The sequence below is a fragment of the Sinocyclocheilus grahami genome, unplaced genomic scaffold (genome assembly GCF_001515645.1).
Source record: "Sinocyclocheilus grahami isolate Dianchi unplaced genomic scaffold, SAMN03320097.WGS_v1.1 scaffold214.1, whole genome shotgun sequence".
NCBI lineage: Eukaryota > Metazoa > Chordata > Actinopteri > Cypriniformes > Cyprinidae > Sinocyclocheilus > Sinocyclocheilus grahami.
The window spans coordinates 564,432-579,769 of record NW_015505393.1 but is presented as its reverse complement, the minus strand read 5'-3'; the positions used below and the strand labels follow the sequence as shown (position 1 = coordinate 579,769).

Genomic DNA, 15,338 nt, shown 5'->3' with positions numbered 1-15,338 from the left:
GGCTTCAGCTCACGCTAGGCCGCTGTAAATTATACTGTAAAAATACAGTACAAGTCATTATAATCAGTAATTATGTCCCCACTGGATGCAACAAATGCCTCATTTGTAATGGGTTTTAATGTTTTTGTCTCATCGCTCCGGCCGGACACGGTATCACAGTATGTGAGGGGCGTAACATTTCCGTCACACGCTTGAGGTATTCGGCCAATCACAATGCACTGGATAGCAGGCCAATCAGAGCACACCTCGCTTTTTCAGACCGATGAGTTTTGTAAAAATCGACGAGTTTCAAAAAGGCGGGGCATAGAGGAGAAAAAATAATATACAGTATGTGGAAAATTTGTTTTTTTTTACTTTAAACCGCATAAACACATTTCATTACACCAAATACACAAAATAATGTTCTTTTTAGCAACATCATATGACCCCTTCTATGCACGTGTTTGAACAGCACCGCTGCACCTCTGACTAGAATGTCCAACAAAATGTCTCAATAATCAAAAACCGGAAAAATTTGCTTAATGTTAAGGAGTTTGTCTCTGATAAAACTTGTAGAAGAATAACTAAACAGAACAAACAAACAAAAACAGCAGAAGAATTGCGGAGCTCAGCGCCGTGGCTGCCATTCGCGGCGCCATCTTGATTGATTATAGATTAAAGATAGATTATATATAGATTCCTCTAAGTATGTTGTATCAAATAGTATTGCTATGGTAATGTAATATATACAAAGCTGTGGTTGTATCTATCAGGACTTTTTGGAAACAAAAGTACACTTATGTGTGCGGTGAGGAATTATGCTGTCTGATCATGGTTTCAGGTTTACGCTCCTGAGCCCCTTGGAGACCCATTGTGCCCGAGATCCTGGAAGGATTTACTTTCTCTAGAGAAAGCTGTATATCTGAAACACATTTTCAATCAAACAGACCAACTGCATTAATACATATTGCATAGTGTGTGGACTGAATTGAACAATGCTTTGAGTTTCTATTGGGCTAATTTACAGAGATGTAAAACACTGCTCAATAATCCATAAGGCTGCATGGCAGCACATTTGAATCTTCTTGAAGACCATTGGCTTGTATATAAAACTTATTCTGAAATGCAAAAACAATTAAGGAGGAATGACAGCAACATATAAAACCCCCAAAGCTGACAGCCAATAGCACCTAAAATCGAACTTCTTTGCCCTTTAGAGTAGATATTTTAATGTGTGAAAACGTAACTGTGAAATCTAACAGCACAGCTGCTTTGGCACTGACTGAATAGTTTCACTCACTGCACCACTACATCCTGAATTTAGCCTGCTGTTTTTCTCTAGGGTAATGAAAAATGAGTAATACATTCCTGTCAAGAAAGGTCATTCAAAGCATCATAGGATAAAATAATACAGCAAAAACCCCAACATTAAAACAAGAGCAAAAATATGCTTAGGATATCTGAAGACGGCAGTTTGCGAAATGAATGAACCATAAATGTCTCGACAAACGGCATGAAAAAAAAATAATAGTCAAGGTGTATTTTAGTGGTCAACTGGTATTCAGTACATTTTATCACTGAAAAGGTGAAAACAAAAAGCCCTATTTGTATAACTCAATATTTATCTTCATGGCAACCATGTTTGAAACTATACAAATCATATCAGTTTAGCTGAATTCATCTAGTGAAATTGGCATGTAGTATTCTCACTCTTAAGACAAAAACAATTCACATGAAATGCGACGCTATGGATCTTGGTGCACCAATCAAAGATGATCCTCCAAGATTACAGGGTTTCACTGGAGGTTGACATGAATGTGTCTGTGATTATTCAGTCTTTATATTGACAGGAGAAAATGGAGAGGAAAGTGATTGTTAATTTGGTTGCCAGCCAATTCTGATATTGATGGAATACCCTCTTGGCACTTGACTGATCTTGCTATAACCTCACCAATAAGTGGATGTAAGCAACATAAGACTCATGGAAACTCTGGATTTTGTGCTTACAGAGGGTGGTTTATGAGATGGATGAGGTTAAACAAAAAAGTTGCTCACAAAGGCACAGAGATCCTTCTCAGACAGTAATTATCAACCTCACAGTAGTGTTGTTTTTGGCGGCCTGTTTTAATTTTAGTTTTAGTCTAGTCTTTGTGTGAATTTTAGTTTTTATTAGTTTTAGTCACGTTCATACTCTTTTTAGTCTAATCAAGCTTTAGTCGACTAAGTCTGAGCATTTTAGTCTAGTTTTAGTCAACGAAAACTGATGACATTTAGTCTATCTAACTAAAATTGTATTTTAGTCTCTTGTTACAACACAGTAGGGCTATTGCAGACATAAACAATACTGTAAAACATCAATGTTTCCTGTCTGCTTGATTTTTGAGGGGACTTTGCTGTTCCGATGAGCATGAACGGTATATGAATGGAGCAGTCACATGGGCCGCGAGCGACTGAGCGGAGCACACACGCGCATAGAGCGGGATAATACCATACAGTCTATGGATAATACACACACGCATAGAGCGGGATAACACACACGCACACACACACACACAAGTGAATCCTGAGCGGTGAACTCATTTTCGGCAGCCGGAATTTCTGTGCATCTCTAATTATTGGCGTCATTACAAATGGATATTATATAATAGTTGCTTTTTTGAACATTTTAGCAATTTAAAAATATAAAAAAATTATTTTTTACACGGCACCCCTGCTCTCGACAGACCCCGGTTGGGAAACACTGTTCTACATAATTCCACGAGTGGGGCTTGAGGAAGTGACGTCGCCTGCGTCTGCACAGTGCGACCTGATGCAGCCCCTGAAGCGAGACACAGGAAACAGAAATACTGCTAAATAATAATAATAACGAGATGAAATAACATTTCGTTTTGGTCAACGAAAATGAAGAGACATTTTAACATAGTTTTTATTTTGTAAGCCACATTTCGTCTCGTTTTTATTCGTCAACGATATTGCATTATACATTTAATTATCGTCATCGTCACATGACCAGCATTCTCGTCTCGTTTTCGTCACGTGATAAAGGTTCGTTGACGACTATATTTAGTCATAATTTTCGTTGACGAAAGCAACACTACCTCACAGCGAAAGAGCCCAGGTCATTGCGCACAGGAAATGAAACGGCCAGTGAGCTCATGAATATTACAGAAGATAAGTTATTTCCTTTGCATTTGGTGGTATTAAGTTAAAAGAGGTCAACAAAAGAACATCTGAACCAAGACTAGGCTTTACACCATTAGACTTTTTCCACAATTGAAGTATGTTGTATTTAATTGGACTGCATCTGTTGGCTTTCACTACAAAAAAACACTGTTTAATAGTCAAGAGGAGACAACAGGAGGCTTTATATTAAGAATTGAAGGAATGAGGTTCTAAGTCCTGTGCTGCTGGAAGGCCATTCAAGATGTTTACTAATGGACTGTACATAAAGGAAATAAGCACTAATGATAACAGAGGATGAACAGTGGAACCAGGAGATAATTGGACTCTAAGTGGAACCAGAAACACAAACCCTTAATAGAATTAAACAAACCTTCTTGTTTGAGTGTCAGGGTAATATTTCTTTACAAATTCATCTGACCTTTTGCTGAACTGCACTAGAATTACTCTGATGCATCAATTAATAAAAATGAATGGGCATATCAGGGGGAAAAAAAAATCTCAAAAAAGCAAAATCTGATTGTTTAGCAGCATACCCCACTCTTTGTAGTCTGAAAAGTGAACCCAATCCAAACTACATCCATAAGTGGGACATTTTTGAGCTTTCATTGAGCTTTTAAAATTTTTAAGGACCTGGCCTGCCATTTTCTTTACTATTATTGCACCGATTTTTATTGGAATTAAGGCCAGATGACCAATTCTCTTCCACTGGAAAAGCCCTCCCACATTTCCCATCCACATTTTCCTACACATGATTTACTTAAATATGGCAGCTCTTTCTTGCACATCAAAACGCTATTCCCCTTTCAAGTTCAATTTCCATTTCTGTCTATTCTGGTTTTCAATCATTGACACCCTTCACAAGGAGGGTAAGCCACAAACATTCATTGCCAAAGAAGCTGGCTGTTCACAGAGTGCTGTATCCAAGCATGTTAACAAAGTTGAGTGGAAGGAAAAAGTGTGGAAGAAAAAGATGCACAACCAACCGAGAGAACCGCAGCCTTATGAGGATTGTCAAGCAAAATCGATTCAAGAATTTGAGTGAACTTCACAAGAAACGGACTGAGTCAGGGGTCAAGGCATCAAGAGCCACCACACACAGACGTGTCAAGGAATTTGGCTACAGTTGTCGTATTCCTCTTGTTAAGCCACTCCTGAACCACAGACAACGTCAAAGGCGTCTTACCTGGGCTAAGGAGATGAAGAACTGGACTGTTGCCCAGTGGTCCAAAGTCCTCTTTTCAGATGAGAGCAAGTTTTGTATTTCATTTGGAAACCAAGGGCCTAGAGTCTGGAGGAAGGGTGGAGAAACTCATAGCCCAAGTTGCTTGAAGTCCAGTGTTAAGTTTCCACAGTCTGTAATGATTTGGGGTGCAATGTCATCTGCTGGTGTTGGTCCATTGTGTTTTTTGAAACCCAACGTCACTGCACCCGTTTACCAAGACATTTTGGAGCACTTCATGCTTCCTTCTGCTGACCAGCTTTTTGAAGATGCTGATTTCATTTACCAGCAGGATTTGGCACCTGCCACACTGCCAAAAGCACCAAAAGTTGGTTAAATGACCATGGTGTTGGTGTGCTTGACTGGCCAGCAAATTCACCAGACCTGAACCCCACAGAGAATCTATGGGGGATTGTCAAGAGGAAAATGAGAAACAAGAGACCAAAAAATGCAGATGAGCTGAAGGCCACTGTCAAAGAAACCTGGGCTTCCATACCACCTCAGCAGTGCCACAAACTGATCACCTCCATGTCACGCCGAATTGAGGCAGTAATTAAAGCAAAAGGAGCCCCTACCAAGTATTGAGTACATGTACAGTAAATGAACATACTTTCCAGAAGGCCAACAATTCACTAAAAAATTTTTTTATTGGTCTTATGAAGTATTCTAATTTGTTGAGATGGTGAATTGGTGGGTTTTTGTTAAATGTGAGCCAAAATCATCACAATTAAAAGAACCAAAGACTTAAACTACTTCAGTCTGTGTGCATTGAATTTATTTAATACACGAGTTTCACAATTTGAGTTGAATTACTGAAATAAATCAACTTTTCCACGACATTCTAATTTATTGAGATGCACTTGTATATCATAAAAAGTTCATAAGTAAATCATAAATAAAAAAATGTGAAAATGCATTTCAGTATGAGAGGTGAGACTGGAAGTGTTCTTGGAAGTCCTTGATATCATATGTAACATATGTAAAATATGTAAATTTTCCTTCAGCCTTTCTCTATATAGTGAAGTATAGTATTATAGTGAATGAGTGAGCAGTTTCAAAATCAGGAAATTAACGAAGGAATAATTGACAATGGGCCATTGAATTATTGAAAAATAATGCACACCCCGAGGTAGTAATGCAGCCATGCATTATTTTTCAATAATTGAACGGCCCATTGTCAATCAATTTCGCTTATACCACGGTTACCACACCCCAAGACATTGTTCAGCTTTAAACGCTTGTGTGTAAAACTAATTTCTTAATCATCTCATCTCAAGTCTATGTTGCCAAGTCATTTTAGAGCTAGCAACACAAGTCACTGATATGCAGTTATGAGAGAGAGAGAGAGAGAGAGAGAGAGATATTAAAGCTTGTGTGAAATGCCTGAGTCTGTGCGGCTCTCAACAGTGTTCAGAAGCAGCGAAATTCTAATAGATAAATTCTAAGTTAAAATGCTCTAAAAACAGTGACATTATCACCTCACTTCTAGTGTTATTTATCTTTTCAGTTGCAAACTATTTTATTGAAAAAGTCGATTGCTGGGCACCGCTGACAACAAATATCTGTGCATGTATATTTCTGTCTGTGTGTGAGTGTGTGTTTGTACAGCTATGTTTCCATCACCCTGTTTTTATGCGCATTTTGAAGCATTGCATCAAAAACGAGTGATGGAAAAAAACAAATTTTGGGGAAAAAAGTCCCTTAATTCGCAAAAACGTTTTAATGCTCAAATTAGGTGGATTTTGTCTTGTGTGAAAAGGAGTTCATGCGAATAATGGGAGGTGGAAAAACAGTTATTGAATAGACTTCCATGCGCATGAAAAGTCATGTGACTTTGTGCATTGGGACTGGATAACTTGACTAACCATGTCGTTGCACAGCATTTCAAATTTTGTTATGGTCATTCTGAAATGCCTGAGCAAAGTCTGTCATCAAAGTATTTCTGTATAATTGCCTCCCAGATGACTGCGATCCCACACAGCAGGCAGCCACCTCCGAAAGCAATGATCACATTTATTGTTTCGTCTGCTCGCTCTGAGCCGCAAGTAATTTATTATATATGAAAATTATTATATTCAGTGACTTTGCCTACTTTTCTTACTGATATTTAGCGCCAGTTTATCAGGAAGGGACAAATTTGTTCTCTTTGACTTGTTGGATGGAAATGGTGTGGAAATTTTTATGTTTTATGCAATATTCCAATGTTGCGCACAAGTTAAACTCTTAAATTTGGATGGAAACCGAGCAAGTAAGTGTGTGCGTGCAGAGAGAAAGAGAGAGAGGAGAAAAAAAGTGTGCTTTCCATAGATAAAAAAAAGGTAATTTACTGGGGGAAAAAACATGGAAAACCTTTGTTATTTTTATCCTACTGTTTGTCATAATTGTTTTCTTGGTCATTGTCTTTGTGGGTTTTGGCTCATTTGCTGTTGTAGGACTTTTGAAGTAGCTGGAATCATTTGAGCAAAGTGATATGCAACTGTAATGCAGTCGCCAGATCTGGAACTAATTCATAGCTATACATTTGCTGGAAAATATTGAATATATATATTCAGCTCTACCGAGAGATGCAGTGACTGACAGACAGGAGCAGAGATTTACACATGTGGAAAAAATAGCTTCATGAACAGAGCTTTTAGTCTTCAAACAAGCAGTATCTGTTTTAATAATATCTTTAAGGGTGTTAGCACAAAATATAAGAAAACAAAACTGGCTCCATTTGAATCTTGGCAAAGTGAATTTCCAAATGCCGTTCATCTGAATAATGATTATGCGCAAGTCTAAACTTAAGAGCAATAGGGAAATTGAAGAGGACTGACGTTATGCCTGATGAATTATAGACATTTGCAAATAACAATTCAACATCACTGTCTTATGGCCAGTGATAAATGTCTGCTGTTAAAGAAGCCAAAGGGAATGTTTTTACAGGCCTCTGAAGATCCAAATATAGAGACAGCTACTTTCAAAGAAGTTTCAGGAGAAAGAGGAAAGATTTAGAGAACGATGAAATGTCAGTGTGTAGACGCCTGCGATGGAGTGTTACTCAGAGAGATGTGTCTGAAGTGGAAAAAAGTGGAAACATCGGCACTCGTCAAAGTGAAAGCAATGTGTGAATTTAAAATTTAAGCCAAGCACACTTCCAAGACTTAAGCTTGTCGGCTCTTCATGTGTTAAGTCTTCACCTAGTCTGCAACAAAATGCCACAGATCATAGCCAACTCTAAGCGTGCTGTGCATTTAAGAGGGGAATACAGCCGAAATATCATGTAAAAGGAGGAAGTGCCTCCACTTCACTATGATTGGTTGATGAATGTGATTATCATGTTCACAACCCGTCTGCAAATTGGCCGGGAAGGTAATAGACAGAATAACTGACGTCATGAGACATATCTGAGAGCTGCATAATGATTTGTCCCGCCCTTGACGATCTCATGTTGTATGGAATAGAGTTATTAAGAAATGTTTTCAAAATTCTCTTTTTGTTAAAAAAAAAAAACATGGTTGATTGGTTAACATTTATTTCATGATATCTATTGCATTAACTACTTACATAACTACATAGGCTGCATTTACACTGCAAGTCTTAATGCACAGATCCAATCTTTTGACCATATCCGATTTTTTGGCCCGTCTGTTTACATTCACTTTAGACATGACTGTTTAAATGAATTCCCACCCTAAAGGATTGTCTGCAGTTATCACTTTACTATGCACATGGTATACCCTCGGGTTTTGAATGGCCGTGCTATTAAAAATATTTATATAATTCATGTCGAGTGGCCATTATTATTTGCCAGCATAGACAAAGGCTGTCATGGATGTTTTGCAGCACAAAATCTGACTGAATGGATAAATAACAGAAAATAACGTTAATTTTCATTCATTAGGCTATTTTATCTACAGTTCGTTAGAGGTAGAATTCTTTAGTGAAATAAAGTAGGGTCAAGATGATATTTATTGAAATTAATTCAAATGAACGAGAGAGAGAGAACGCGCGAGTGAGTGTGAAGCTTGTTGGTTTAATTACAAAAACGGTTATCACCTCATTACTGAGAAATATAAAGTAGCTTTTAGCTGTTGTATTTATAAATTTCATGGGGCAGAGGTTGAAAACCAGCTCCTGAACGTACAATTTCTTACCAATATAATGTTTCCATCTCAATAAAATGCGAGCGCATACAGCACACCGGCATTAAAACACAATCTTTATTGGCAAACGTGTCGCCCTATCATTGGGAGTTCTGTGGGGAATAGGATGTGTGTGTTTAGATGTAGGCTGGATGTCCAGATATCAGATATGTATCTGATTTATAACCACATTTGGAAGTGGCTCAGATCGGATGCGAAAAAAATCGGATCTCATGCTGATTTTTGTGTTTACACAGGTGCAAAAAATTACGATCCGTGTCAGATGTGAGCAAAAAAAAAAACAGCTTTTTTTGTGCCAGTTTAATGCAGCCATATAATAAATAACTAATATACTAAGACTGAATACTAAAGAAGTCTTTAAAAGGACGAAGAGGTCTTGTAATGAGTGTTTGACTTAAACTGACAAAACATGGCTAAGGCAGCATAGTCTGCCTCACACTATAATATAGAAATCAACAGAGAAGTACAACACAGATAACATGTGAAGTAGTAGACTGAAGGTGAACAGCATCAGACAGCACAGTGACTGTGACATTGAAGACCTTGAGAACGTTCTGGAGATTAAATTCTAGGATGTGTGAAGGCTGTCTGAATGAGAGAGGGAGAACTTGATTGCGCTTGACAGAACCTGGAACTCATTTGAAAGGGTTTGTTATTTAGAGTGGCTGGAAAACTCCTTAATGGTGTTGAGCCTCACCTTGCGGTCCTCTTTGAACAGCTCAGCTGCTGTGGTGATATGAGGGACGGCATTCTTGCAGTGCGGACACCCTGGGGAAAACAGTAAGATATAAGTATTCATCGAGCTGTCTCACCTTATAATGCTGAGAACAAACAGCAAGAGTTGATATATCCCAGCATTCACAAACAGACAAAGAGATGAATACTAAAGCAAAAGAAAAGAACACAATGATCGAATTCTTTACAAGCTTGACAGAACCTGGAACTCATTTGAAAGGGTTTGTTATTTAGAGTGGCTGGAAAACTCCTTAATGGTGTTGAGCCTCACCTTGCGGTCCTCTTTGAACAGCTCAGCTGCTGTGGTGATATGAGGGACGGCATTCTTGCAGTGCGGACACCCTGGGGAAAACAGTAAGATATAAGTATTCATCGAGCTGTCTCACCTTATAATGCTGAGAACAAACAGCAAGAGTTGATATATCCCAGCATTCACAAACAGACAAAGAGATGAATACTAAAGCAAAAGAAAAGAACACAATGATCGAATTATTTACAAAAAAAGACATTACTTTCAAGACAATAACTTAAGACAAACAAATATGCACATAATCCATCACTGCCTGCATATAGCAGGTTAAACTGACACAATTCAACTTTATAGCTCGTCAAAAGTAACTTTATTATTCTCATAGACGGCCCAGCGGGAGCTTTCCTGAGGCAATATGTGTCCATCAAACTTACTAAAGAACAGGCAAGAGTTTCTACCCTCCTTAGTCATAACTCCTAAACTTTAATTTCTATCATGTTCTTATGAGGTGGTTTTGATGCTAAGGGTGTTATTCTTATAAATTATGCATGACATTTGGCGTCAATGACTTCCATTGAATAAACAGCTGCCTAAAGCTAAAGATTTGCCAAATGGCACGGCTACACAGCCATGGCACAACCATCTCATTTACTTTGCTAGTTTAGGTTGTCACGCAATCTTGTTTGCACACATTTGTGCTACTTTACGTTTTTAATGAAAGTTATTCAAGTAAGTGAGTTCCCTTTGGAAACTGGTGACTTTTAAATGGCAGTTAATGGCACGGTCATAATTTGCAGGGCAGCAAACAAAGGCCTGTTTGTGTGAGGAACAAGGGGTCTAATTTAAGACGCACGAGGGTCATTATAAATAATGGAGCATAAAGTTGTGTGCCTTCCCTTTTGGCACATGTTGCCATTATATGAGGAAAAGAAAGGCTGGGCAGGCCTCCAAACCCATGCAAGGTCGATGCGAGTCTGTCTCAGTGCCCAGCTAGATACGCTAATCAAGAAGTCAAAGCGTGGGCAAAAGCTGTACTTAAAATAGCACATAATCATTTTTCATCATATGCAAGAAGAATACAAATACAAAAAAGGGCATATTAATATGAAATTATGTTCTCAAATGTGCGCACAACCAACAGTGGTGCTGCACAGACTGAAAACAGTCCAATGACTGATTTTAGCACAAAAGAGTCAAGTCAGCTTATTTACAGGGGGAAAACATAACCAGATAATTTTGTATACCCCAAAATCAAACAAATACATAATTAAATGGATAACATAATTACATCATTCATGGCTGATATATATTAAAATAAATAGCACACAGAAAATTCCCCATCAATTTTCATTATAGCAATGCATCTGGATATATTTTAACAAGTACTGGAATTAGGGCCAAGTACACTACAAAACAGAATGACCTGCACACAGTTTCTCATTTTATTTCGTGCTGGTGCAAACTTTACTCGACAAACAACAGAGAACGTGCATCAAATTACAAGATCAGTCTCCCAGTCTAATGCTATGATCCTGAGTTTTGTTTACTTTACACACAAACTCAGGCACATAGCAACACTACAATTCTTGACAACATGTCAACAAACAACATGAAGGGAGAAAAAGAAAAAAATGAGCCGAATACCAATAAGATGAGACAGTGTTAGGGGAGATGTGGGCAGCAGTTTGATGTTTTGTTTTTGGCTCCTGCTTCCCACTGTCTAGCCCTCCTCTTGTAATTCCGTTGGCTGTTGCTCATCGCTGCTCACTTGCTAGTGAAAATGCACAGACCTGACGACTGGTTGGCCAGATTTCATAACAGTTTGAAATGTAGTGTAGCATCTGCGCAAATTGGAAGAGTGTCCACACAAGTTGGCTACTATCTGGGGCTTTTTGTTGCAGATGTACAATATAAAAAAATACAAGTGAAACTAGCTTCAGTCTTGTCATATGCACTTAAAAAACAAAAGTTTTTACAGATATATATATATATATATATATATATACACACACACACACACACACACACACACAGTATATCTTCCCTCAAGCCTAAATATTTAAAATGGCTTTTACCATTTCAGAAAAATACAGAGATGCAAACATCATATTTAACGGTTATGACCTATTGTAAATATTTTAAATAATGCAATAACTATGTGCAGGAAGCTATGGTGCAGTTTACGCCACCTGCACATTTCAGTGCTCTATATAATTGCCATCACACATGATTCTTTAGGAGGATGCAACAAAATTCTGATTAATTTCCCTATAAAGCTTAAAGGTTTAGGAGAAGCCTGGAAATGTGCTTTGAGACCGAAACTACAGCTGCAGTATTTTTGAAGAAAAAAAACAAAACAAAAAAAAAAACAGAAGGCTTACATGGAGCATAGAACATGACCAAGGCGTGTTTCTTCTTTTTCAGAAATTCCCTGAAATCTTCGGCTCCCAGGTGGCTCACGCTGGATTGCATCTCATCCCACGACTTCTCTGGAGGAGGTGGGGCCTGGGGACTGAGAGAAACAGAGAGAGAAAGCGCCTGTGATTAAATAGGTAAGCTGTTAGGCTGAGATCTCTGAATCTGTAACACTCACAGTAAAGTCAGGTCACTACGTAATAACGATGCAAATGTTCAGAATCAGTTTAATACACTGAATAAAATGCAGACGTAATTAGACTTACACCCATGAGTTCAGCGAAACTGAATGGCTGCAAAAGTATTTAGACATTTGAAGAATTTCATTTAATTATATAAAATAATTTTAATAAGCCTTGGTGATTTTTCTTTCAAAAAAATTTAACAAATCATACTGACCCCAAACTTTTGAACAACAGTGTAAATATATGGTTGAAAATACTTTTTGGGGCCACTTTGTATGGATATCATGCAATAAACAATTTCAAACATGAAATGAAAGCATGAAAAGCACATCAGGACTAAACAAATCCCTAACTTGGGCTCTCCTGACTTCCCATGTCCCATGGTATTATCATAGTGCATAACTACTAGTCTGCAGTATTTGGCATGAGTCTGAAAACAGGCTTGGCCCTGCTGTTCTGGGACCTGTGAGATGGCACCGTCATGCACTTAAACTCATAGCTGATGCCCGCACAGAAGGACTGCTCCAGGATCAAAGCAGGGGCAAGCTCTTCCACTGAGAGGTCAGTTTAGCAGTGATTGATCGTAGTCAAGCTCTGTTGAGCACATCCCAAAGAGTCGGGAGACAGCAGAGTAAAAGTAAATTCTCAGGCTCCCAGCCCTCATGCAGGTCACTCTTTAGTCAGTGTGTGTTTTCGAGAGTGAAGTTCGGTAACGCGTGAAAAATATCTCCAGGTCAAATGTATGTGGCCCTTTCAAACAAATCTGCACAATCTATTTTTTTTTTTTTTTTTCAGAAATCTAACACTTGTTCTAACTAGGTGACATTCAGTAACCACTTTAACATATAAAAACAAAACCACAAAGTTGGTGCTCGGATACATTTTTAGTATTTATACCTTCCTGACTATTTATAGAGTTAAGAGATTGCAGAGGGTAAGAGTAGCACAACAAAAAGCAATTTCTGACTCACTTGTACCTGACCTTAGCTGAGCACTAAATCCACCTCCATCAGAAATAAATATTACAAAGTGTGAATAAATAAATAAAAGCAGAAACAAGCATTTACCCGTGCAGACCTCCATACACCTACATAAACAACTACATCCAGTCAAAAACAGCCATTGTGTTTTATCTGTTTTGTACATTAACGCCTCTGCAGAGATGCATTGCAGAAACAGGCCTTTCAAGGATCCCCCCCGCCCCCCCATTTTGTATATGGAGAGAATTATTATTATTATTATTAAATTGATCAAACTATTCTTATGCCAAATAGTTAACTGGCCTAACCTTAATTTAAATGCAATAATAATACTAAAATAATAAAAAGATAAATAAAAATACTAATAACAGTATATCTCTTGTTGCAACAACTTACTGAATTAATATAGATATAGTTTAATTTAATTTCTCATGCTGATGGTCAGTGGAAAAGACGGAGTCAACTCACTTCTGCAGCCACTCGATGATTTTGTCTTTGCTCCGGAGTTGAGGAAGTGTGTACTTCTCTTCCCCCATGTCAAAGTACTTCACTGTTGGGAAGCCTGAGATTTTAAACCGCTCACCGATGGACTTGTGAATGGTGGCATCCACTGCTGCCAACACACCTGGGCTCTGAAACCATATGAATATACAAAGATAGAAAAGCACTGTTTACTTTCAACTTAAAAACACACCATACTGTATGTTGTCTGACAGTTGATTGGTCAAATTCACATGTGCAAATACATCTTATGCCAAATAGTTAACTGGCCTAACCTTAATTTAAATGCAATAATAATACTAAAATAATAAAAAGATAAATAAAAATACTATACAGTATATCTCTTGTTGCAACAACTTACTGAATTAATATAGATATCGTTTAATTTAATTTCTCATGCTGATGGTCAGTGGAAAAGACGGAGTCAACTCACTTCTGCAGCCACTCGATGATTTTGTCTTTGCTCCGGAGTTGAGGAAGTGTGTACTTCTCTTCCCCCTTGTCAAAGTACTTCACTGTTGGGAAGCCTGAGATTTTAAACCGCTCACCGATGGACTTGTGAATGGTGGCATCCACTGCTGCCAACACACCTGGGCTCTGAAACCATATGAATATACAAAGATAGAAAAGCACTGTTTACGTTCAACTTAAAAACACACCATACTATATGTTGTCTGACAGTTGATTGGTCAAATTCACATGTGCAAATACATTCTAAATGTTGGACATTGTTAGTCCATTTGTTAAACTCTGTGCAAACTGCTTTTTATTTTATTTTTTTCAAAAAGATCAATGTGATTGTGGTGCCAAGCACATTTTAGATGCAAATGTTTAACCCAAATCACTCTCTAAAATCTTTCCAGCAATTATGGAACTCATTAAGTTTCAAATGTCTAAGCACAACTTAATTAAAATCATGAGGCAATTTAAGAACAGAGCAAGTTGCCATTTTAATACTGATAATGTTCTGTGTTTGAAGGGACCTCCTGTAGGTGGAGTAGATGAGATGAATATTTATTCAATGATTTCTGAAGCTCAGGAGAGGAGACTGAGGATATAGGAATCAGTTCCCTCAAATTCATGTTCTAACCTTAGACAACTTAATTAAAATCATGAGGCAATTTAAGAACAGAGCAAGTTGCCATTTTAATACTGATAGTGTTCTGTGTTTGAAGGGACCTCCTGTAGGTGGAGTAGATGAGATGAATATTTATTCAATGATTTCTGAAGCTCAGGAGAGGAGACTGAGGATATAGGAATCAGTTCCCTCAAATTCATGTTCTAACCTTAGATTTTTTTTTTTACATCTAAAGACAGAATATGTCTATCTTTATATCTAACTGTTTAAATTAGGAAATGTTAAAGTTAACCTGTTCATTCATGTGATTTATTAAAACAAAAACAAAAAAACATTTGCATTGCATTTCTAGCACATTTCAATAGTTTGAGAAATATATCTTTATGTCGAGTGAGACAGAGCGCTGTTGCTATAAAAACACTAAAGTGTCATCCACACAAATTGCAGAAAATTATATTTACACAAAGGTCTATTACTTTGACTGATTTATGACATCCCCAGTTTAAACGCAACCAATTTGTTGTTAAAGTTGTAGAGTGACTTCCTCGTAGAGTGAATAGAGCCAAGAACTTATCTACTAGAAGTGCGTCAGCTGAACAAAGACCAGCCAGAGGCAACTTTGCCAGGGATAAACACTGGCAAACCCAACCATTCAGTGGGTAAAGTGC

General features: G+C 37.8%; 1 protein-coding gene across 1 annotated transcript in view; it reads right to left on the bottom strand.

The window, feature by feature from the left end:
- The window catches only part of pdia5 (protein disulfide isomerase family A, member 5), a 52,765-nt gene that overhangs the window by 4,890 nt on the left and 32,537 nt on the right, over positions 1-15,338 (bottom strand). The window contains exons 13-15 of the mRNA XM_016286673.1: positions 13,560-13,723; positions 11,893-12,023; positions 9,533-9,603 (exon numbers count right to left, since the gene is read on the bottom strand). Coding sequence (XP_016142159.1) covers positions 9,533-9,603; positions 11,893-12,023; positions 13,560-13,723 — 366 coding nt within the window. The remainder of the gene's footprint in view (positions 1-9,532; positions 9,604-11,892; positions 12,024-13,559; positions 13,724-15,338) is intronic.